Source organism: Chiroxiphia lanceolata, chromosome 3 (genome assembly GCF_009829145.1).
Source record: "Chiroxiphia lanceolata isolate bChiLan1 chromosome 3, bChiLan1.pri, whole genome shotgun sequence".
Lineage (NCBI taxonomy): Eukaryota > Metazoa > Chordata > Aves > Passeriformes > Pipridae > Chiroxiphia > Chiroxiphia lanceolata.
In genome coordinates, this window is record NC_045639.1 from 82,561,500 (window position 1) to 82,587,150 (window position 25,651).

The window sequence follows — 25,651 nt, forward strand, 5'->3', positions numbered from 1 at the left end:
CCAAGATCATGCAAATTCCAGTCTGCCTGTATCAGGCAATTTCCACATTTGGGTAGGGCTAATGCCAATTTCACTGGGCAGTCAAAGAGACAAAGGTATAGTTATCCTGGTCTGAAGCCCAGTCGAGTGGGTGGAAAGTCATACGTTGGTTTCAATGTGCTTTGCAACATATCTGTAAGTGGGGAGGAGCAGCATACTCTATGAAGTACTCTGTAGACCTACCACAGTGTAGTGGTCCTGGATTTTGGGGAAATATCTCTTCTAAATCAAAATAGTTGCTGTGCAAGTGCAAACTCAGAGTGTATGTGCGAGAGGTGATCCCTGTAAGGTATTGGTCATTTATACCCTAAGATAAATGGTTTTAATAAAATAACAATGTTTACTTTTCCTTTGCTGCAGCAGAACAGAGAGCACCTTCATGAAAGGTCGTCGAGGTTAAGTAAACTATACTTAGTCAAATACCTTACAGTTAAAACCCGGAGCTGCTCCTGCACATGAGATTGGTATTCTCCTGGGCATAGTATCTTGTGCAGCTTATTTCTTTGCACTTTGTATCTCTAATTAAAAAAAGGCCAGTAAATGAATGGTTCATGTAAAACTGGCACATGTCAACAGATGTGTTAAAGGGTTTGTATATTCTGATGATCTTTCACCACTGGGGTTTCTCACATACGAGTAGGGCCAGAACCAATCCTACAAGCCACCAGCACATGCCCAGAAGGGTACATCACATACCTGTTTTCACGACTTATCTTTTGAAACTTAAATTTTTTTACTGTTTTCATTCATTTTCTCATAAGTGGCAACATGATGAGTAATAAATGAGGTTATATCTTATAGATTTGATAGCAGCAGCATGCTGCAATGATTTCTGCCCTTTTTTTTGCCTGCAGTCCCTTATACAGCCTACTCCCTAAAATGTTCCCTCTCATTTTGATTTGATAAACATGCCCGTTTACCCATTTTGTAGGCCTTAGATGAAGGACAGTCCCAGTGAATCAAAACTGAGGAAGATTGTGGAGAGAGAGGAGAGACACTGCTGTGTTTTCCCACACAACCTGTTATGTTAACAAGCACTACCCCACAATGTTTGCTGACAGATGTTCAAGGCTTGGAAAAAAAAATCTACTTTCAGCTGATGGCTCCACCACCACTTTTGAAATAAGTGTTAGTTCCAGGCTTCTGATTTTATGAGAGTAGAGAAAAGGCAGGAGGAAAACAGATGAACTGGGTAACAAGGGGTAAGAACAAAATGGGAAAATAAAAACTTGGTGTTGACAGAGCTGACAAATGTAATATGTCCTGGGCAGGAGGGAAGTAAAAAAAATAGAGATGGATGTGAAAGAGCTGGAGCAATGACCTTCAAAGAGCTGTGTGTGTCTCTGAAACTAAACAACCATGGAAGTCCAAACTTCTCACCAGGTTTTGGACACCGGGTATTTAGTTGCCGCTTATGTGCCATAACGCTGCCTAGGAGGAGCTTGGGGTGGATATCGCTTCTCAGGGCATTGAGAGGGCATCTCTGAGGCATGGGCCAAGCTGGGGGGAGAATGGCAACCTGTGCTTTTGGGGAGCCTGAACAACAGCTTGAATGCAAAGAGAAGTGTCTGAGGAGTCTGGGTGACACCAGCAGAAGGTCACCCATTAGGTGATCCAGTTTACCAGCCTTGACTGTGGCCTGGGGCATGATCCTGCCCTGGACAACAGAAATTCAGCATGCAAGGCCAAGATCATCATGGATGAACTTGTTGGCACGTGACAAAATCACCGAGCTGTCTGAGTCTTGCCATACCAGTAATCAGTTTGAACATGAGATGCTCCGTGGACTAGGCATGTCAGCAGACTTCAGTTGCTTCTAAATTCCTGGCCCTCAGCTAGGATTGGTTTTGCATCTGGCGTAGCCTGGATTTTCTCTAAGGCTACTAAACCTTTTCCAGCTATAGCCTGAGCAACTGGAGCATGGAGGGGAGGATTAATCTCAAGCAATGAGACTTCATGTAGTTGACAGTTTGTTTGGGTTTGGGTTTTTTATTAGGATGACAGAGGTATGAGTATAGGAACTAGAAATCCTGGAAGTGTATCCATTTCAACACACTGCTTTTTGGAAGGGTTTTCTCAGCTCATTGACAGACTGTAACAACACGAGAATAATCCTTTTCTGTCTTTGCTTCCTTCTTCCCATATCCCAAGCAGGCAGGAGTGATTGGAAGGACTATTCACAGTCTTTCTCAAAATTTCCCGTGCCTTGCCTTCTTCCCTCTCATTTTGCCAGCTCAGGTATCTATTAAAAGGTAAAAATGCTTATTTAATCTGAGGATAAAAGTAAACTAGCTGTGCTATCACTTTGCACATATCCCTATCTTCTCTGGCAGCGTGGGAGTGCTTGTTTACTCACTATGCATGTTGCAGTGGTTTGTATGTCTACTTAAAAAAAAAAATGAATCTAAGCATTAAGAATCTACCACCAAGTAGCATCCCCTTTCGTAAAGCTGCATCCATACCCCAAAATGTTGCATGAGAAACAGATTGCTGAAGATGTGAACTTCAGTATATGAACTTCAATATGAAACTAACAAGCAATGTTAGTTTTCATCTCTAATAACCCTTGACATTACCTGTTTAAATGTAGTTTCTACACTCTTATTCTGGAAGACTGATTAATTCAATAAAACTTAGAAACATCTGGAAGAGTTTTTTCTATGTACAACACTTCTTACAAATAATGTAGCAGGCAGACAAAGTTTGGATGTTTTCTACTGATGGATCATCTGGCCATTTGGATAGATTGAACTAATGGGAATTCCAGTAGCCTGAGCCCTGTATGCCGGAGACAAAGACAGCACCAGGTAAAGTGAAGGAGTGTATCGTGTGTGTGCATACATCCCTCCTTTCACACATACATCCAGTTCTGGTATATTAGTACTAGACAGGAGGGACAAATTCTAGACAAGGAACTATTCATCCCATTGTCTCTGTGGCTGTGGAGGTAGTTGTGATGAATGGTGCCAGAAAATATTTTGAGTTTTCTGGAAGCAGTTTGGCCCTACCTTTTTTTAATTGAATCTTTAGCACTTTATTAAGGGGAACAATGTTTTCCCAGAGTGAGCTGGAAAAAGAATGTCTCTAAGTGGAAAAACTAAGTACATTTTCCATGATTTATGCCATTTACTCTGCAAACATAATATTCAGAGCAGAAATTTGGCAGGTGTTAATCAGTATATTTTCCTTTGCACCAGTAGAGCGGCTTCAGCTTATACCAGCTGAGAATCCGGCTCTGTATATTAAATACAAAAGTGGGTCTGGATTCCTGATCTTTTGTAGTAGACACACAAAACTGTTCGTTATTGAGCTGTGGGCTTGAAAAGTAATCTCATTTTTCAGTATTGGCAGCAGGCTGGAGAAATGGGGACATGGTGTGCTGAGCTCCTGGGTAGAAGAAATGTTTTCTTTCAAACCATAACAACCTTTTTAGCTATCTGAAGGAATATGTTCAAACTTCCTTGGCAAGCAAAGGTGGGACACTAGCCAGTTACTACATGAAGGCTTTGAAGATGGAAGGGAATAATAAAAGGAGGGAAAAAATTAAAGAGGAAAATCTTTTTGTTCCCAGATGGGTAGCTAGGTGTAACCATTCTTCCCTCTGCTTTGGAATCAGACTACAACTTGGCCTAATACATCAAAATCAATAATTTTTCTTTTGACAGTTCCTTACCTCAGATGTTGTGTCTGGTTTTTACAGGACTGCAAGGTTTTAAAACAGGTCCAGTTAGTTTCTGAGAGTGCCTTCAGGTGGTATTTCTGATCTGTAAAAGGTTCTGGACCAAGTTCTTTCAAAAATGGTGCCCACTGTAGTAGATAAATCAACTGAAACCCTGCATGATATTCCTTACTTAAAGTGGAAAAGAGACAGGACATAATTTTGGGGAAGAAATAGGAGATTCCCGGGGGAAAACAGGAGCATTGTTTTGGTAGAAATGATGCAGATGCACATTTGTATTAGTAATATAAACTGTAATTTGCAAACAATTGCTGTCAGAAAAAAAACCCAGTGAAAGCTAGGTAGAAGCTGAAGGGAAACTGGGGAGCTATGGAGGTACGTGCACACTCTTTATTTTTTTCTGATCCTTAAACAAGCTTCGTTTAATCAAGACGATTACTCAGGATATGCTCAAAGGAGTGAAACATGAAAAAAAGATTCTCATAATGTAAAGCTCCTGTGAGTTCTTAAGGTCACAAAAAATGAGCTTTATATAACAAATTTTGGGGGAAAGGATGTGAAACTGGATGGGTTTGGTTTGAATGTCAAAGTCTGGTGTCCACTGACTGTGCTTAGATGTTGCAATTGCTTGTTTTGGAAGGAATATGCTTTTGCGTATACAGAGCACACTATTTTAAAGATTAGATCTCTCTTTAATAAGTAATATTTTGTTACCCCAGAGTTTTATTATATCAGACTGATCTTTAAATGAAGTTTTCTGTTATAAGAGTTTGAGCTAAACTCCTAAATAGCTCTGTTATGTCCAGTGACCTCATTCTTATCAGGTTTTACAGGTCAGTGGTGAATTAAGCAGCCAGCTTCCTGCTAATTAATCCTATTTAGTTAAAGAACTGTTAGACTGAATTATCTTATCTCTGTTAAAAGGAAGTTTTTACAGGATTGGCACGAGATTACTCTTATGAATGACAATCCTTTGCAACTTTGACATACAGTACATGACCAGAAAGGTAGAAGAGCAAAAAAAGAGGTCAGCACGCAAATGCCATCTTGTTCTTCAGTGTTTCCCCATGACATGAATGATCAGAGGTATTGCAGCACCCAGATGGTTTTGAAATTATATATCCCCCAAATCTTCCTGTCCTGCAAGGCATTGTGGTTTGGTATGCCAGAGATCAGATATCTTGTCAGAAACCCAAGTCCCCAGTTGGTGTGACTGCAGATGGGAGAGGCAGACAAAGCCAATGGTGTATTTGTGTACATGGTCCTTTATTTACTTCAGCACAGCAGAGGCCTGCAGAACTGAAACCCACTGTGTGGCAGGAAGTCTCTATCAAAATGGCTGATACTCAGGTTGCACAACTTGCTATAATTGTGGGGCCCCAGAGAGACCTTTCCTACGTCAAGTTTTGAAATCAATGGGTTACGTTAAATGAAATGGAAGGTAAGCACTTGTGGAAAATACATGAGGGCATTCAATAAGTATAAACTAGGTAGCAGAAATGTATTTGGTGGTTCTAGTCCATGTTGGCTGAGCTATACATGCACCAATATGTTTATAGGTGCTTTTCTTTTATTATTTTTCCCTTTTATTTTGCTTTTAACTGCTCACCATCATTATGCCTCTCAGTGCTTTATCGTTTGGTGTGGACGAAGTGGACGAAGTCTGTGACAGGTGGTTCACCCTGCCAACAGGCATATCCTGGGAGCAGGGCAGAGAGGCTGAGAAAGAAGGAGGTGTTTATAAATGACCTTATTTTTATTGATCTTTATGTATCACATGGAATTTGCGGAACTACGTCTATGAAAAATACACAATTAATAGGACAGCTGTTGGCATAGAGGAACAAGATTAACAGTTCTAGGGACTGTTGAACAATGGATGTATTTTTGCCTGAGCTGCTTGAAATAACCCACACATGTGGATGCTATGTCACCCATCCAGTGTGCTTTTCTGGCTAGAGCTGCCAGTGCCCTGACACCAGCAGTGTCTGGACAACTCAGCTACAGTACCTGGCTTTGAAAAAAGGTTGGGCAGATGTCACTTCCAGGATGCTGGCTGGAACAGACAGGGTCTGTAAAGATGTGTGTTCATTCTGCTCAGGGTGAGGAGGAACAGAGTTGGGGGAGGCCCATAAAAACTAAATAATTAGAAGTCAAATCATCTACACAGAAAGATTATGAAATCCTGTGTCCTCTCCTAAGAGCACTGATGTACTTTTGTCTGTTGGATACTAACAACAAACCCAACCACTTATGGTTTTTCCCTCTTCTTAGAATCATAATAGCAAATCCTTGGTGGATATTTCAGGTGTAATTGCCAGATGTTTAGTGGTGACTGCTGCATTTGTATTATTCAAGGTGAGGAGGAAGTTTAGTTTTAACACTCTGGACATCTCAGAAAACAAAAGAAGATGTACTTAGCTAGCAAGAGGAAAAAGAAGTGGCAATTATTAAGTAAAAAGGACTAATTGAGGACATCAGCTCCACTAAAAACTGTTTTTAACAGCTAAACATTCCTCATTTCCCCTCTAAAGGATCACTGCCTGCTAAAGAGTTACCATGGGCTCAAAACGCATCAGGCCCAGGCCTTAGGTAGGTATAATTAAAAACAAAAGGTAATGAATAGCTCTTTACCTGGGTTGACAGAAGGCTGACCATAACGTAGCAACTCTTTTAATGTTAAGAAAAGCTACTGATATCTGGATGCAAAATGACACATTAAGTTACATGGTGTGTGATGAATTGGTAATATATTTTAAAGTGTCCAAATCTAGTTTAAAGAACCTCTTTACTTCACAAGAGATATGTGAAGTAAATCTCCTGCACTAAATTTACATTGAAAGACTACAGAAAGTTCCATTTCTTTATGTAGGAATTAAAACACATATACCCGAAAAAGAGATGAGGAATAAGAGAGTCTTGGGATATATGAACAGCTTTGGCTACTGGGTTCTTTGTCTGGCCTGTGTCTAAGAGTTGCAAACGTTTTCCTCATTAGTGGGTACAGAAGGTTTATGAACTGCACTTAAATGTAGGGCATTTGCTCAGCAATAAAAAGGAAGAATCTAAAAATGCTTACATTCAAAAAATGCATTTTTGCAAAAATAAATAAACCATCAGGAAATCTGATTTTTGAAATTTCATCAGCATCTTTTCTATGTGGCTGGAGTCACTCATTTCTGCCTTTGAGGACCATGCGTGTGCTATGCTGCATTATATGATACAGCCTAACATGTGCATAATACAATTAATTTGAGCTAAGCTGAGCTAAGTATACCCAAGTACACTACTGGCTTTCATCATGTGCAGTTAAAGCACTGACCTATTCAGTTCTAAAATGAGTGTCTGAGTGTTTTTTCATGCTTCTGTATCCTAAGCTGATCTGTGAAAAGCAAGGAGTCAGATCTGTACTGTGTGTCTCCCTACAACAGAGGCTTAGTGGACAGCCTATTCTGGAACTGAAGTACTTCCAAATGACACATAAACCTCTAAGCCTTAAACCAACAGACTGCACAGCTACTGGCATGGTTATTTTTAATTCTCTTCCTCATTTTGCACACCAGCAATAATCTCATGCCTGGCAAATTGGGATGATCTGGCTTAAAAGTTCAGCTGCAACCATGTTCAAAAGACCAGAGGAAATGGATAGCTCATCTCTGGAAAATGCAGCCCTTTGGAGTAATGCCAGAACTCCTTAAAAACAAATCAGCTCAGGATTACGGTTTATTAGAGGGGAAATTGGGGAAATCATTTTCTGGCTGTTTTTTGACCCACTACTTCCATACTGTCATTAGCAGACAGCAATTTTGTTCATCTCTAGTTTTGTGCATTCAGTAGGTGTGTTTTTTTAAAGGGCATGTGATAATTCTGCTCTTTTAGTACATGAGCACATAAACTATCGGAGCCAACTACCACTAAGTAGTCCTGGTACTTCCTTCCCTGTCCCCAGTACATTACCCATGGAAGAGAAAACATAGGAGGAGGCAGACAGAGATGAAAACTGGTGGAGCAGTTGCAGCTCCCATCAAAGCAGAAACGGCCTTGGGATTTTCTTCAGTTAGGTCTGGATTTCCTCTGTTCCTGGTGACCACCTCCTTGATCAGCCCACTCTTCTGAGCCTCAGGGCTTTTTCCTCTGTCTATCTGCTCACCTGCCCTGTTGCCTTGCTTTGGGCTTCCTGTTTGACTTGCCATGAGGTCAATAGCGATGCAACGTAGGATACCTATGCCCCTGCCTCTTCACAGGGCTGGCACAGCATTACATAGGGCTTGTTGGGTCTCTGTGCACATCCAGGGCTCTGTGCACATCCAGAGCAACCTGCAATTTAGGTGAGGAAGGCAATGAGTTATGAAAAGTGATTAATAGGAACACCAAGTCACTTTGCCGGAAGGGGATCAGCTGCTTTTAAGATGTTATGAGTTTACCTACAAAGATGAAGTAATCTAAGACAGATGGTGGAAGGACACATGTAATCCCAACATTTATTGGGCATCTGCTGCTTAACAGTAATTAGGATGCAAATGTTCAAAGCAACAAAGTACTGTAAATTATGCAGCAGGCACTTAACGTCACCAAAAGACCGAAATGTATTACCTGCCTCAAGTGGGGACACAGTGTGATGTAATCAGAAAAAAAGGGACAATGTACCTCTCCTTCCTTGCTGTGAAACACCATGTTGGATGGCTTTCAAAGCAATACTTAGGGCAGGAACTTCTTTTTCATAAGAAGTTGCCTCATCAGTGGGCTGCCCAGAGACACAATGCTCCTACCAAAACAGTGTACTGGGATTGATGGGGAATCACCCCTCTTGCATTGGGATCAACCCTCTTCTGAGCACCACCTCAAGAAATAATCCAGGTGGGACCCTGTGTGTAAAAGCATAGATTGCCTCTTCATAAAATTCCATGTATCTAGAGCCAAAATCCTTCCCCTATTATTCTAGTAGGGATAATAGCAACATTTGGCATGTGGAATAGAAATCTTCCTCTGAAGCTCTGCTCTAGCACAACAGATCTCCAGGGCAAAACAATATTTGGAATGCAATGGCAAACGAAACCAATGTTATGCTGATAAATAAGAACCTCTAGGGGGTTAATTATGCAAATTTCCTCAGTGAAGGAACAAGAAATAGATTAATAATATTAGTATGCCATTCACTATGTTTTCATTTACCAGGTTACCTCACAGGACTGTAACACACAACAGCTGTTTCAGATGCACAGTGGTACAACAACAAGAAATCCTTTAATGTCAGGGAAAGACCTGAGAAGAAGTCTGGGCTGCAAAGTAGCTGAGGCTGTTGCTTGGGATAAGATTAGGTTTGGATATGAGTAGGAGGAAAGCTCAGGGCTCTGTTTCAAAAGGACAAAATTTCATAAACTGTTCTCTGCATTTTGGCTCAGATAAGCTGTTTTAGAAGATGACAAGGAACCTTTAAACATCAGAGATGGAAAGAAAGGTTCCATTCTCAGCTCGGCTCCTTTCTGCAATCCCAATGGTGGGTTGAAGTTACATGCTGTGATGCCTCCTCCTTATTCCTTAGCAGAGCCCACTTGAAAGTTTGCATGCCCAAGGAGCCTGTCCAGAAACAAGTCAGACCTAAATGGACAATGGAGTGCTGTGGCTAAGAGAGTTTTTGCACTTGGACTTCTAGACTCTGCCCTTTTAGCCTTGTGAGGGCTTCACAGTAAAAAAGGAACAGAAATGTGACAGTTGCCCTTATTTCAGTGTTAATGTTATTCATGCCTTACTATTTTTGTCTATCCACAAAGCCAGCTTACGGTTCAGAGCTCAGCTGGGCTACTGCTGAGCTCAGCAGGACTGAGGAGCTGAAGCCGCTGCTCTGAAGAAGAGCCTGCTTCTGCCTCTTGAGCAGTGGGGCAACAGCTGAGCTACAAACTCAGCAGGAGCTGGGAGCTGAAGCTGGTCTGGTCCTTTCCCAGTCAGGAAAAGGCTCCCAGCTCCTAGGTCTTGCCAATTTCTGAGATCTTCAAAACCCATGCCTCAGTGGCATAGGGCAGTGAAGATTGCTGTGCTCTGACAACTGCTCCTCAGGAAAGCAACAACTCTCCTGCCTGCACAGCAGGAGTTTGTATCCCGCTCTGAGCTAAAACGGGGTTGCAGCTGCTGTCGTGCAGCTGCCCATCCCTCCCAGCAGTAAATAGTGCTGGCGATGCTCCTGTGATGCTCAGGAAGGGCTGGAGCCCCAGGGTTTCTGGCTTGCGTGGCACAAAGACTTGGTAACTTGCAGCTGTGAGAGGCAGCTCATTCCATTTGAGATCCTGCAGGATCTCAGCAAGAGAACTGGCAGCACAGATTGGAGTCTTCTCCTCATCAGAGGTGGCTCTCTAACCCCCTGGTGATGTGGAGGCAGGGCTTACTGCCACATAACAACCTGCGTAAGGTACTGATCTGCATAATTTTCACATTTCTGGAGGAAAAAGCTTGCATGGGAAAAAACACCTTTTTATTTTTTTTTCCTCTATGACATATTCCCCTTTCTAATCTGGGAAAAAAAAAAAAAGTATTGTTTGGGGTTTTTTTGTTTATTTGTTTTTGTTTTCTTTTTTTTTTTTTTTCAAAATACCCTGCTTTTGCTGTGGAATGTACTTGATAAATTGCCTAGTTCACTTTTTTTCATACTCTGACTAAACACGCTTCTCTAACACTATTTTGCTCTTTGAACCTAGCATACCAAAGGAATGTATGATGTGGAGGAGCAGGGTTTCCCATGAATGAAAAGTAGATCTATGAAAGAAAAAAGGAGTGTTGTAGGTGGGTCCTTTGGCAAAGCACACCATTGTATTCTTGTTTGTGACAGCAAACCGAGTTCTTGCTTGATTCCAAACCGAGTTCTTGCTCCAGCTGCCATCGTTGGCATGTAGAGAGCTGGGAATCATCTGTGATGGGGAAAGAAGAAGGGATTAAGTTTTTTTTAAAAAATGAAGGGACAACATTGCATTTTTTGGGTAACAGTTTTGATTCTTTGCCTTTAAGTGAAAGACCCATCCATACCACTCTAGATAATAAAAATCTGCTGTAGTATGGGTAATGGTTATGTATTTGCTCTAAACAAACATATTTTGCCTCCCTGGGAACAGTTAGAGATAGATAACCTTCTTTAACAGCAGCCTACCATCTTCAGTAGTCTTGAGCGAGATGTAAAATTGTGTGAGATGCCAGCTAAGGAATTCTTATTGTGCCTCTATGCAAATGTTTGTCGGTATTACTTCAACAGGTAGTTTTAAACAGGAGGAGCACCAAATCTGTATATCTAATTTTTTTTTAGTTGCTAAAAATTGCACTTTGGGAATATACATGTGATTTCAGTGTACAGCAAATTCAACACAAACACTCTTGTTCTGTGTAAATATGCCCTTTGACCAGGAACATAATGCACATTTTTAACAGTGAGATTAATTGGATAATGAAACACATTTTCAATAGTAAACCACTTAATTTCAAGCATTTATAGGCTTTAATCAAGACTGAAAGATGCCCTGAGTCCATCAGGAGTCATAGTCCTGATAGTGAAAGTACTTGGCAAAACTAAATTATGGCTTTGACTCTGTGAAACCAATTCTATTTGAATGATCAGTAACCTAATTTCTACTAGTTCACATTGTATTTTCACTCTGCAGTTTGCTGTTCCAAAAGCAAGACAGCTTGTTTAAATCTGAAATTATGAGTTTCTCCATCTCTTCTGAATAAAAGGCAGAATGCTGAAATCCCCTGGAGTATTCCCATGTGAGCTTAATGCATTGTAAGGTAAACAAAACACGAGAAGTAAAATCAGCATAAAATCCTATCAGTCACAAGAAACTAATATTGCGTGAATGCATGAGACATGAAATATTGGTGGGGTGTCTTTCTTATGGGGGTAGGAAGACAGAAGCTTTAAACTCTCCTACATAACAATGTAAAATGTGGCCTTTTTAACAAAAAAAAAAAAAAAAGAAAAAGAAAATCTTATGCATGGCTGCCATATGACTAGGAATACCTAGATCTTGTATAGTTAATTTTTATCACACTTAGATCCCAAAGATCAATATGGGCAAAATCACAACAGCATCTGAGTGTAAAACATAACTGAAACTAAGAGCATGACTGTTTTTATGCAAGTAAACTAGAGAAAAAGGGTTTGCCAGGAGCACACCATCTTATGTTTTACAGCGTAGGTGGAATGGCTGCTGGCCTGGCATGGAGAAGGTGAGAAGCTTGCCATCTCCTGTGTCTGACTACAGCTCCAGCTTTAAAAATCCTACTCAGGAGCAGATGTTGATGATTTTGTCTAACGTAAAATACTGTTATGTACTGGTGTATTGAGGCTATGAACTACCTAGATGAGGTAGGAACAGGTCCTTTGATGAACCTTTTGGTGCCCTGATCTCTTGACTTAGTCAGTGGTTGTTGCAGCAATGCACATGCTGAATACTACTATTTCATTTAACACACACGTTCTCAGCAGAATTGCAGAAAAGCTCCTGGCAGGTTCATCAGAAAATTCTGATAATTTGGCCTTCTTCAAACTTCACCTTTTCAAAACATCACAGTATTTAGACCAAACATTGACATTTTTCCCAGGATGAGTAAAACATCTTTCCAGTAAAATCTGGCAGAAGAAAAATAAAACTAAGAAAACAGTAGTACTTTGAAAGCACAAAGATTTATTTTATTTATCTTTGAAATACCATTTTCTAGTAACTCTGATTTTTATTTTATTCAAAGAACCTTAGTATTGACTACTTCAGCAGCCAATGTTAATTCCAGTAATAATTCCTAGTATTGATTATTCCATCACAAAATGTCAAACACGGAAATAAATTTTGGAAATAAACCAGTGTAAATTATAGAATATCAAGGTATCAGAAGAATACTTTGCATGCATGCAAAAGAACGACAAAGCCCTTGGAAAAAAAAAAATAAATCAGACTTGAGTACTCTAGTGAGAAAAAAAAAATAAAGAAACCCAAAACAAAACCAATAAACAAAATCAGCCTTTAAGTTCTACTTCCACACCCATGCTCAAACTTTGCCCAGACTAGTTCTGAGGAAATATATGAATTAAAAAATTTGGAAAGGATTACAACTGTGTCATGGTATAGACAAGGTCTTACAGTTAATTTTGAAGGTACTTTGTTCTGTGCTATTGCCAATAACAGTAAATTTTGGTGCTCAAAGTCATTTCTAGCAAACTTTCATTTACTATGGGCTGTTTTCATTAAGCTAATTTTTGGAACGTGTATGTGTGGTGCAAGGTTCACCCTGGGCTGGGCTCTGTTTGGATCTGATAACTTTGAGGCAATTCCCAGCATTTCCCATCCAAGTCAAGTTCTCTGCACTTTTGTCCTGTTGACTGATGTCTATTTGAGATCTCCCCACTCTCTGGTCTGGGGTAGCAACCAGCAGAGAAGAGGCATCCAACTGTACTGCGTGGGGAGTGGGATGGAGCTGGCAGCTGCCCAGAGCACCTGCCAGCAGCCGCACATGAGGTGATGAGGAGGGAGGGAAAGGGTACAACAGCCGGTACTCTCCACAAAGTTGTATCTGGAGCTGACTTGATACATTTTCATACTGTCTGGGTGGAGAACAGCTATGAATATTCTTCCCTCATATAGCTGCTGTTTCCAGCAAGATAATTGTGTAGCAACACAGTGAATAACATAAAGAAGTTTTCCGGCTATTGCTGCCCAGCAATGTCTTTCCATCTCTAGCAAGCAGAGAACAAAAAATTAGGTCAAGATCTCATTTTTAATGTTTTAGTTGCTGTTGGCCTCTGTATGAGATAGACCACGCCAGCCATGCTAAGGCACTATTGAGCAGAGACAGAGAGAGCAGCTGTGCCAGGCCTGGGTGGGAAGCTGCAGGGCTGCTGTATCCCTATGCAACTGCCAGTGCTCCCACTGCAGCCAGGGCTGCCGAGGGGCCCCAGAGCTCCCCTTGCGCAGCCTGTTCATCCACACTCGATACACTGCATATGCAGCCACCTGAAAATTGTGGTCCTCGATGTCCATCTTGCTACAGACTATTGCTTTTTTATTATATTGAACATCTATATGCATTTTTAACATTGTCAAGAGATAGGGAAAACCATCATGACCCGCCATTTGTCTCCACTGTTAATCACTGTCCTTAATAGAAGGATTAGAAATAAATAAAAGAAAGGAGGAATTATATTACTAAACTTTTCATGACACAATTATGATAATTTTTTTTTCCAAACTTCTCACCAGTGTATTTTGGACTTCCTAGACTTCCTTGTTTCTACCAAGTCAATACAAGACAGAAGGCTGCTGCTTTTAATACCTAGTGACGATAGCAATATTGATGTTTGTTATGTTTTTAACAAACACCTCTAGGTGAGTCAACGCTAGTTTTTGGACTGAAATAGTGTTGCTGCTCAGAAGTGAATCCCCTGACTGTAGGTAACGCATGTTGGCCATGTCGGCAGAGCAGCTGTGTCACATGAACTCAATTCCTCTTGGAAAAAACTAAACTGGAAGTTTTGCTCCTGCTGCACAGCAAATGGGCACCAATTCCTAGAATAGGGACAGCCAAAGAGTCACAGTTTCTCATTCTTTTTTTTGTCCAAAGAGAACATGTTCCTGTTTTAGGCACCATGTCTTGGGCAGAAGGGAGACAGAATGATGTTACAGTCACAGTACATGTCAGTTATAAGTCAGTCAATAAAATACTTAAATTCTTAAATTCAGCAGAACTCACCTGGAGAATGCGATCTCTGTTACATGGCCAAGCTGAATTAACATCTCACACTGAGGACTTTATTAGCAAATATACACAAATGCATATACAAGAAACACATGTATCGCTATTAAATTTCATTTGTTCTAGAGCAGGACTGAGAGTATGGGTTAAATGAAAGGACTAAGTGAAAAATATTGTGCAGACATACAGAAAGACATGATTCACATCACATATCTTGGGTTTTTACTAATTGCTCGGGCAGTACAAACAACTTGTGTGAGTAACAGAATCAAAATTCTGCTAAAGAATTACTGCTCACATTGACAATTTTGACCCCGCTACCTTTTCCTTCCAAATGTAAGTTTGTCATTAAAGGGACAGAACATGTTCATGAGCTGAATGTATTCTTTTATTAGCAGCAGCATTACCACTCATAATTAGAATAATTGTAATTGATGTAAATCATGCAAATATTTCTGAATTTCTTGTAAGCTAATACACTCTAATTCAATTTCTTGCAAAATTCTTAATGATTTCTACTGATTTAAAGTGACCTGGGCTTTCATATTTGAGTATATATTTCCCTTATATTTAGACAGCTATTAAAAAAAAAAAACCACAACACACCCTTTACCTAGTGCCCATTAATTAGGGGAAGAGAAGGGGGGGGGAATTGCACAACAATGCAAATAGTTGTTAATCTATACAAAGAGCACAATGATTAATATCCCACATACCTTTCTGAACTGAAAAAGTGTAAATGCAGTGATTCTGACTGGAAACGATTTCCTCTCTTCTTTCAAGTGAGTAGGAGGTGATTTGCAGGTGCTTACACTGAAAAAGGGAAGGTGAGGTGAGGGCAGGGTTTGGCTGGCCTTGCTCCTTTGGCAAAGCTCAGCAGTGCAAAGGTCTTCCTTCTGAGATATATTCCCCTTGTCTTTAGCAAATCTGTATTCCTCAGGATGAACTGCTGCCCATTTTTCTTTTTAAGTGGGTAAGAATTAGCAATTTGAGAGAGGTTAAAACCCACACTTCGTGGGGAAATGAAACAAGGTCTGTATAAAATAACACTAAATCCTACTGACCAGTGTGAACTCACTGATATATTCTGCAGTATTTGAAATATTGCTAAAATTTCATTGCAACGTGCTGACAAACACAAACAAAATGAACTGTTCACTACTCCCAGCCAGGAAGCAGTCTCATTTTCCTGGATATGTCCTGGCTTAATATGGGATATGCCTCCAGGTCTGATCTTTGCCCTTACTCTAGAAATCCGTAATCTGGTTGATTACTGATAGTGATAATTTGCTTATAAATAAGGCTGTAGTTATTCCTTCTGAAAGTTTAAATCGTGTGCCCTAGTGAACTGTGGTTCACCTGAGTGATGCCAGTCCGCAAATGAGGTTATGCTTTAACCTCTCTGAGCTTCATAACTATGCACTGAGGGCAGTGATGCCTCAGTGCGGTAGGCAGGCACTCCCCCGTGGGAACCCCGTAAGACCCTGGCCTCAGCTGTGACCCAGCTGGGTCTGGGGAGACTCGGGCATTTCTCTGCCCTGCAGGGCGATGGGCATTGCTTGGCACCCTCCTCTTTGAATGCACTGTCAGTTGCACCCAAGCAGAGAGTGGAGGCTCTCTGTGTCCAGCAGCAATAGCCAGTGGCCCAGGCTCCCTTGACAGCAGGTCCCTTCGTCGTCGCCCCTACTCCCTGCCTGCTCCAGAGTCAGGAACAGACGTGCTGCAGAAGAGGGAATCTGGGCAGTGAATCAAAGCCGAGGCCGCCCCCAGAACAAACACCCCCCTCCGCTCCGGCCGCGGCTGCGCCCGCCCCCTCGGGAGCGCCCGGAGCCCGGCAGGGGGCGCTCTTGCCCCGCGGCTGGGCCGGGCCGGGCCGGGGGGTCTCCCCCGACGGGAGGGACGCCGAGCTCGGCAAGACCCCCGCCTCTGCTCTTGGAGGGGGGAGGATAAACCACGCCAGGTCGCCCGGCTCAGGTGTTTCCCCGTGAGGAGCGGGACACACCCCCATACCGCCCCAACCCAATTCCAAGGCAGGGGATTATGGAGGGGGGGGGGGGGCACTAAAATTGGGGAGAGGAGGCAGTAAAGCCCGTCGGGGTCTGTTGGCCCCCCACCCACTTTGGCGAGGTGCCTGGTTGAGGAAGCCGCGCGTCACGTCTCTGCGCACCCCCATTTGCTTTCCAGCCGCGCGTCACAAAGCTGCGAGCAATGATGCAACGCTGTCCTGCCCACCCCATCCCTCCCCCCATCCCTGCATCTCTCCACGCAACCCGCTATCTACATCGCGGTGGCGGACCCCGGGGTCCCCGGGTGCTGATGCGTGCGGGGTGTAGTCTGTGTGTGTGCGCGCTTAGCCTGTTTAAAATAGTATCTCTATGTTTTAAATAGTGTCTGTCTGTATTTTAAGTAATAACTATATGTATATAGTATCCATACGTATTTTAAATAGTATCTATATGTATTTGTATTAAAGGGATGAAAAAGAAGCAGGTACATCCATTGTTATTCAAAAGAAAACGTAACTGAAACAAAACATATGTGTTATGTTTATATAATATGCATGCCTTAAACGTTATTTTTCCCACTCCGCAGTTACCCAAGTATGCTCTATAGGCAGGATGCTCGCCTGGAAGGCACGACCTCCTTCGTGCTCTTCGGGATTTCTTTTTCCCCTCCGCGCCGGCGACGAGGGAGGGCGGGCGCGCGCGGGGGAGGGGGCCGGGTCGGGGCCGGGCAGACACGGCGTGGTGCCTCTGAGCTGCTGCAGGCAGCTCTGGAAATCTCGATCAGGAGCTGAGCAGCGCAAACCACACGGCCCGGGATCCTCAGCATCTGTTTGGAGAGGGGCCCTTGCCAAATTCCGTCGCTCTGGTATGAAGTTTGGCTGCGCCTGGGATGACCGGGAATGTCGCGGGGCGGGGGGGTGGGGAGGGGAGGGGGGCAAGAGGTAAAAAGGCGGGGTGGGGGAATGGACATTAGCACGGAGCTGGGTGCCCCTGGGCGCGCATCTGGGCACGGCGGGAGCGGGACGGGCCGCGCCCCCTGCGCAGGCAGGGAGGGGTTTTGCACTTGTTGCCTCCCCGGATCCGTGCCGGGAAAAGCTGCGCTGCGCTGCGCTGCGCGGGTTTCCCAGCGCGGGGCGGTGCGGGACGGCGGCGCTGGGCGCTCCGCCGGCGCGGAGGGGCGGGCGGACCGCCGCTGCGCGGGGTGTGGGCGTGCCGGGGGCACCGCCGGGCCGGCCATGCAGATGGAGGGGGCGGGACGAGGGCGCCGTGACTCGGAGCCCCGGAAGAGCGGAGAAACCCCGTATAAAAACTACTGGGGACCTTTCCCGGGCAGGACTACGAAAGCTCCGGAGACGGCGGCAGCCTGCGGCGGCAGCGAGTGGGGCGGCCTTTTGGGCGGTGCGGGGCGGCCTCTCCGTCGGCGCGGGGCAGCCTCTGCCCCGGCGAGGGCGCGGAGAGCGGCGCAAGCAGCGGCTCTGCAGGTCGGGCGCCTTCCTCTATCCTGCAGCACCGCCGGGCTTCGGGGGGCTTTTTCTCCCCCTCTTCTCCCTCTTTTTTTTTTTTTTAGTCTAATCAGTAGGTGTGTCCCCCGCTTCCCCGCTGGAAGGGACGGCCGTTGGGGAGCGGAGCTCGGGAGCCAGGTGCGCGCAGCTGCTGACCGCTGGCTTTTCCTCCTGTTTTGCCAGGCGCGGAGGGAGAGGGGGCCCGGGGGGCCGGCGAGGAGCCGGAGCGGTGCCTGGATCCAGCCCGAGGAGGCGGCGGCCGCACACCATGGCAGACGATGAGAAGGCCGGCGGCAGCCCCGGCGGGAGTTCCGCGGGCGGCGGCGAGAGCGCGCACTGCAACGTGCTCAGCTGGGAGCAAGTGCAGCGGCTGGACCGCATCCTCAGCGAGACCATCCCCATCCACGGCCGCGGCAACTTCCCCACACTGGCCATGCAGCCCCGCCAGATCGTCAAGGTGGTGCGGAGCCGGCTGGAGGAGAAGGGCATCGGCCTGCGCGACGTGCGGCTGAACGGCTCGGCCGCCAGCCACGTCCTACACCAGGACAGTGGCTTGGGCTACAAGGACTTGGACCTCATCTTCTGCGCCGACCTCAAAGGAGAAGCCGAATTTCAGACTGTGAAGGACGTGGTCTTGGATTGCCTCTTGGATTTCTTACCCGAGGGGGTGAATAAGGAGAAGATCACGCCGCTCACCCTGAAGGTAAACCTGCCCTGTGCTCAGACGCTCGGAGCGGGCAAGTGTGAGCGCCTGCCTGCGGGGAGTGGGCACCTTCCCACTGGGAATGGAGGGGTGGACTCAGAGATGCAGCTCTCCCCCACATCCCGCGACCCAGGGGGACCCTGAACGATTTTTTCACCTTACGCTTAAAATCGAGAAGGAGTTTGCAATGAAGCGCCCTGGCCGGGGCTCTTCAGGATTAATTAGCCTTTCCTCCTTCTCGGTTGATTTGCTGGGAGCATTGTTTTACCTGGGCCGTGTGTGTGCCAGGGGGGCTGCACAACTCTCTCCCAGCCTGTTTTGGCGGCAGCTCGGTGTGCGGGACCGGTTCCTGGGTACAAGGGGAGCATAGATGGATTTTATATCTGCAAGAACGAAACTCCGCCTGTAAGGCATGCATTCAGGTGCACTAAGTGCCTAGGGGGGAGGCATATTCCCTCCCCTCGAAGACAGTTTGCTTGAGTTGATTAGACCGAATGCCAGATCTCTTTCAGATTTTTAGACGGATTTTTTTTTAATATGGGGCAGATTTGTGGAACCTGCACTGGAAGGATTGAGGGGAGTGAACACTTGCTAAGTTGTTTTTGTGGGGAGGAGAGAGAGAAGTGGAAACAGATAAATAAGATTTCTTATCTGGTTGTAGTAGCACCCTTTTGCGTGTGGGTGCAGGCATATTTGGCATGTGTGTCATGGGCTTAGTGTGTAGATGTATTAAAAGTGACTGAAAGAAACAGTGTTGCTATATGCTTCCCTTGCATGCCACAGTCCTAGCAGAACACCCTTCTCTGTCATCCTCCTGCATTTTGAGCTCTCACATTAAGCATTTCTTCTCTGGTTTGTATCTGCAGGCTCCATGAAATCTTTTATGAAATGCAAGGGTTGGGGGGGGCTTTAGAGGTACAAGCAAATGCACTGAAGGGGAGATTTCTTGCATCTGTTTCTTGATTTGCTCATTTTGTCTTTCCAATTATAGGAGGCTTATGTGCAGAAAATGGTAAAAGTATGCAATGATTCAGACCGATGGAGTCTCATCTCCCTGTCCAACAACAGTGGCAAAAATGTGGAGCTGAAATTTGTGGACTCTCTGAGGCGGCAGTTTGAATTCAGTGTCGATTCCTTTCAAATCAAGCTGGACTCCCTACTGCTATTTTATGAGTGCTCAGAGAATCCGATGACTGAAACTTTTCATCCAACTATCATTGGTGAGAGTGTCTATGGGGATTTCCAGGAAGCCTTTGATCACCTCTGCAACAAGATAATTGCCACCAGAAACCCAGAAGAAATCAGAGGAGGTGGTCTTCTGAAGTACTGCAACCTTTTGGTAAGGGGCTTTAGGGCTGCCTCTGAATCTGAGATTAAGTCCCTGCAGAGATACATGTGTTCGAGGTTTTTCATTGACTTCTCAGACATTGGAGAACAGCAGAGAAAGCTGGAGTCCTACTTGCAGAACCACTTTGTGGGATTAGAGGACCGCAAGTATGACTATCTCATGACCCTTCACGGTGTGGTGAACGAGAGCACAGTGTGCCTGATGGGACATGAGAGGAGACAGACTCTGAATCTGATCACCATGCTGGCCATCCGGGTCCTAGCTGAGCAAAATATCATCCCCAATGTGGCCAATGTCACCTGCTATTACCAGCCAGCCCCATACGTAGCAGATGCCAACTTCAGCAATTACTATATTGCCCAGGTTCAGACGGTGTTCCCTTGCCAGCAGCACACGTACTCTACTTGGCTGCCCTGTAATTAAGGACCAAAATTAGTAGACCCGGTGGGGAGAATGTTTTCTAATACGTAGGAAGGGGCAACGGGTCCCTTTTAAATGGGGTGTTTTGTGCAATGATGATCTGCTCTAGTTTTCAAGCTTGGGAAAAGCTTGTGGTTCTTCTAATAAATAATGGGAGCATGATCGAGAAAGAACCCCAAAATAATTGGATCCTACCCCAGAGCACAAGAGGCCTGTCATTAAAAGCAACCAGCTTCCCCTGAAATAAGTGAGGGAGGAATGCTTGATGACAATATGGGTTGGCAATATCTGCTCCCATAGCTTTGGCATAGAGAAGGTGGGAAAGCCTTATTTTCTTTTATTTTTATTTTTACTCTAGAATGGGATCTGCAAAAGGGAGAATATGAAAGAAAACAAAACACACAAAAAAAAAAAACAAAAAGAAAAAATTCACAAAAAACAATTCTATGTATATTCAGGAATTAAAAGTTAGAGGCATAAAGCAGAGATAAGCTGAATAAAATTTGTATATTGGAATTACTGCATTTGGGGCTTGCAGCAAGTGCCGTCTATGGATTGACCGTGTAGAATGTATAGCTTGCTTGACTAGAATGCTTTACCAGAAACAGCTTGCTCCAAATGAACAGTAGTGGATTGGTACAGTTATAAAAACAGAAACACGTACAATGACAAAGTCCATTATTTCCAGCTGCGTGCATGCCTCACATTTTAAATATGCGAGAATGCTGGAAAACCAGCTGTGGCAAAAAGAATATACTCAAGGACCAAAGATTTCTCAAATAAGTTATCCGAGCAAAGAAGATACAGTAGATTATATATATATATATATATATATATGTAAAAGAAAAGAAAGATGTTCCTATATTTGTACACACCAATAGTAATCAAAAGTGCCTGATACCTTCATAAAATTTGAAGTGACGAAAAAAAATATAGTTTTATGGTTTAACCATGCATTTTGTTTTATCAGGGACACAAGGATTAAAAACGAAAAAACCCCATAAGCTTGTGAATAAGTGGTGGAGGAAATGCCCTATATTTTTTCTTGGCAAATACCTGTATAGAGTTAACGTTATGTCAGTGTGCTATTATCCTAGGTACGTGTGTGTATGTGTGTATATATGTTTGTGTGTGTATATATGTACATGTTATAGGTGTATATCTATATATATACACACACAATATATATTAATGTGGTCTATGAAAATGTAGCAATTAAGGAATGTTTAAATAAAGTACTACTTGTTTTCCAGTTTGCAACAGGATGTCATAGGACAGTGGGCACCTTGCAGTGAATTTTTAACCCACACCTGAGAAATTTGGAGTAAATGAACCAGTCAGGATTAAGGTGGGATTCAGATAATGTCTTTGGTTGCAAGAACAAGGATTACAGTAATTCAGTGGGTTGCTTGTGAGCCATAATAATTCCACAGATGGAGAAACATATGACTAGCTGATTTTTTTAACTGTTTTGTACTGTAATGCCATTTTGACATTTAACCCACTAATGTTGTGACTGCATACCTCCATGATGTGTAATTCAGTGGAACGTGGATCAAAGATAGGTTTATTTAAACCCCCTGACAGCTAAAGAATATTGTATTAGTTGGTTATTTGAACACTAATTGTTAATATTTAAAGGAGTATTTTTAATAGAATGCATTATGCATTCCAGGACCACTAGAATTTAGCAAATGTGAAATGAACCCTTTTTAAGAGTGTTGCACGATTGCTTAAAATTATATTTTATATATATATTATATATATATTTTTATGCAAATATTAAACATCTTTGATCTGGTTGTCACACTGCATTTACAATTTCAGTACTGTACTTTATTTAAATGGAATCACTTTACATTGGAACAATAACTATTCACTTTCATTTCCTCTCCCTAAGATCAGCAGGGGGTAAAAAACCCAACCTTTGCTGTTGTTTTCAGTTCAGTGCCATCTCTGAAGGTGTTAAATTCTTTGTTGAGCTTCAAAAACCTAATGACTAAGTGACACTTGACTCTGATATTTTGCTTTTTCTTGCTGAGGGGGGGAAAAAAAAAAGGGAATTCAGGCTTTTGAAGGAAAACCGGCTGTGCCCTGTCTGGTCACAAGCAGGGTCTGGTGTTGGAGTCAGAGGCAGGGAGAGGGAAAGGGCTCGAGTTCTGGCAGTGTGTTTTCCCTATGGAGAGAGTAAGGCACATCTATTTTTGTCGCGCTTTGTACTTTTCACTCTGCAGGCACTTTAATAGGAACCCGATTTGTTTACTGAAGCACCTTCCCCGTGAGTCCTTCAGGAAACGTAAAAGCTGGTTCATTGCCATTCCCAGCATTGACGTGCAGATCTTGTCCCCACCTTCCCTTCCTCTGGTGCTGGCTGCAACCTCCCACTGGCTTCTTGTCCCAGCGAGGTTCCCTCCGGCCCCTTGGAGGGTCTGGGCTGGGTGCTCCTGGCCCATTGGCTCCCCTTGCCTCCTGCTCCCGGTTTGCTAGCGGAAGCAAGGGGAGGGCTGGGGAAATAGGATCAGCTGGTAATGCGGTATGTCTTTTCTCCCACAACTATTTGCAGCAAATAAATGAGTCATCCACTCTTTAAAAGGGTTGGAGAATCTATAGCTGTGCCACAACCACAGAATGCTGATAATACATGACACAAATTTTTCCTTTGAAGGACCCTTTTTTTTTGCCATTGCTTGAAAGAAAGTTTTGAATTATTTCCTCTCAGCTCAAATTTTGTTGTGTTTTTTTTTGGATTTTTGTTTTTTTTTTTTGATTGACAGCAGCTAGTTACCTTATAGTGCATACAGCAGGGCTCTGAGCTAAACTGCACCTTTTGGTATTTGCATTTTGATACGTATATAATATGTTTTTATATATATTATATAGGTATTCCAGATCTGTTTTGCATATATTGATGATCAAGTGGTGGAACTGGTGGAGCTTTGTTTTATTTGTGACTGGTAGCTTAAAAGGTACCTGGTGTTAGAGGTGGGAAGAAGGCATGAGTTTGGGCCAAGAGTAAAATAAGAACCCTTTTTCAAAGCTGGCTTGTTTCTGTGGTTTGCACACCTTCCCCTCCATAAAGTCTGACTTCTTTTTAACTGTTTTTTCCCCTCCTCTTCGGCACACTGGTACTTTTAAAGTTAACAACCGCCTTCTTGCTTTGTGGACTTCATCTATCCCATCCAATCAGCTGTAAGGTTAGAGCTTGTACTGCAGGAGACAGTGCCCCTTTTAAAGAGCTGAACTGATTAAAGACATTGACCTGATTACAGTAAAACTGTTTGTACCACAGCTGAATTTCCTGCTAACCAATGGGGCACTAAACTTGGTTAAATGTAGCAATCGTGAAACAACCAAGAGCTTTGAAATGGGATTTTTTTTCTTTTTTTTTCCTTAGATATAACTGTCCTCTCAAATGTAAGAACATTTCTTCTAAAAATAGAAGGGCAATTAGAAGACCAAAAAGATGATATTTTTCTAGTAACTCTTATTGCACTTAAAATATTTTTTATCTTGCACAAAGGCCTTCACACAAATCCTCTAAACAGCTCTTATTAAATGCTTGGTTTGCATCACATCAGAAGCTCCTACCGGTTCAAAAAGTCGCTTTTGTAAATTGAGAAAATAAAGTGTGTTAGATAAAACTGCACAGAAGAGAAAAACTGTATTTGCATATTCCTATTTGCATATATTCTTTTGTATGGTTTTCTTTATGCAGAGAGTTTCCCTTCCAAGAAAGAAAATCAGTGTACTGTTTTGCTGTTGTAATAGTGGTTTGCTAACAAAATAAATAGTAAAAAAAAAAAAAAAGCCTGCAAATTTCAAGACAGCTTGGCTAAAGGCACTGCAGGCTCCTGCAGTCTGTAGGAGTCTGTGCAGATTTGCTTTCCCTCAAATTTCCTTACAACTGTTGCCTTCTGCAAGGCATCCTGTTGCAGCAAACTGCTCCTTGGATTGCTCTTTTGGAACATTTTGACTATAGGCATTGTCACAGACAGAAAAAGAGCTGATGGAAAACAGACTCTAGAGGGAACAGATTGTGAATTTTGTTTACAGCATCCAATATTTGGATTTTTTTGTAAATAAAAAGAAGTTATTTTTTTCTATTGATTTGTGTCTGCTGTCTTCCGTGTTTGAAATAGCTCTGGCCTGCTCCTACTGAATACCAAGTTCGCTTTCATTAAAAAAGGACAAGGGCAGCACTTTTCTGAGAAGAGTAGCATTCGGCTGCTTTCTGATTGGAGTGCAGAACATTTTGAAAAGCCCTGCCTTGTGCCAGCTGAGTTTGGCTGGCTGCATTCAGCTGCAGAGGAACCTCCCCAGCCAGTGCCAAAAATACTCACTCCAGCACTGGTTGGGCTGTGCAAATGGTCCAAAACACGAAAAGCAAAACAGCGTTGTGGCAGCTCCACGCCCTTGCTGCCCTCCCAGTTTAGGGACCAGGATCTTGTGATGCCTGCAACCTGTGCACCACAAACCACCATGTTGACAGTAATGTGGGGCTTCTGATGCCCTTGAGATATATTCAATAGGGGCTGGAGTCTTCACCTTACCATTTCAGTAGGTGTTCGGGGGCAATGGGGTGGTGCTCCCTGGGTGTAAAGTTGGGGCCACCTGTAGTGGATGGGTGCTGCAGATCTTGCAGCTTGGGGAGCTGCTGGGGAGCAGAGATGCATATGCCTGATTGATTCAGCTGCTGAATCAACCCTGTTCTTCCCATCAGATTCAATGTTTACTCTCCTTCCCTACCCTACAATGCTGTCTTTGTCAGTAGAGGTATTTTCTGTTTTTTCTGTGTTTACAGGAGAGATGCCTCAGTAATGAAGGCTAATTTCCTCAAAAAACACTTCAAGGGAATATAAAATATTAATTTACAATGCTCATTGCAATACTTTTTCAGCTACGGTGCCTCAGACTGACCCAAACTTGAAAAACATTGACTAAGACTGCAGTATGTAGCTCTTACTAGGCTCATTCATACATGGTGCTGGTCTTGGAAGTCTCAAACCAGTTCAGTGTGAGTGTGAATATGCTTATTGTCATGATGAGTGAACCTGTATTCCTCTGTAAAAAAACCCAGACAAACAAGCTACTGGGACTACTTGTTTTTCCAGGCACAAGAGCAGCCCCCTTGACAAATGCTGGGTGCCTTCTGCCCAGTGCCTCCTTCGAAACCTGCTGGGCGTGGGATGGGACCATTGGCCAGCCTGGCCAGGAGAGGGGGATGCGCTT

General features: G+C 43.5%; 1 protein-coding gene and 1 long non-coding RNA gene across 4 annotated transcripts; one reads left to right on the forward strand and one right to left on the reverse strand.

The window, feature by feature from the left end:
- Positions 1–5,070: 5,070 nt before the first annotated feature.
- On the reverse strand, positions 5,071–15,262 carry LOC116785219. Of its 2 annotated transcripts, XR_004356426.1 has the most exons (3): positions 15,160–15,262; positions 10,413–10,617; positions 5,071–9,295 (listed from the first exon to the last, which is right to left on the reverse strand). It is a non-coding gene; the product is annotated as an uncharacterized LOC116785219 (long non-coding RNA). The 2 variants fall into 2 exon arrangements; XR_004356425.1 differs by lacking the exon at positions 5,071–9,295 and having other exon boundaries at positions 10,299–10,617.
- Positions 15,263–17,296: 2,034 nt separating this feature from the next.
- TENT5A (terminal nucleotidyltransferase 5A) lies at positions 17,297–24,529 on the forward strand. Of its 2 annotated transcripts, none has more exons than XM_032683852.1 (3): positions 17,297–17,314; positions 18,135–18,654; positions 19,646–24,529. In XM_032683852.1, the coding sequence occupies exons 2-3, from the start codon at positions 18,220–18,222 to the stop codon at positions 20,423–20,425; spliced, it is 1,215 nt and encodes a 404-aa protein (XP_032539743.1). In that variant the 5' UTR covers positions 17,297–17,314; positions 18,135–18,219; the 3' UTR covers positions 20,426–24,529. The 2 variants fall into 2 exon arrangements, with proteins under 2 accessions (XP_032539743.1, XP_032539744.1); XM_032683853.1 differs by lacking the exon at positions 17,297–17,314 and adding an exon at positions 17,680–17,930.
- Positions 24,530–25,651: the final 1,122 nt, after the last annotated feature.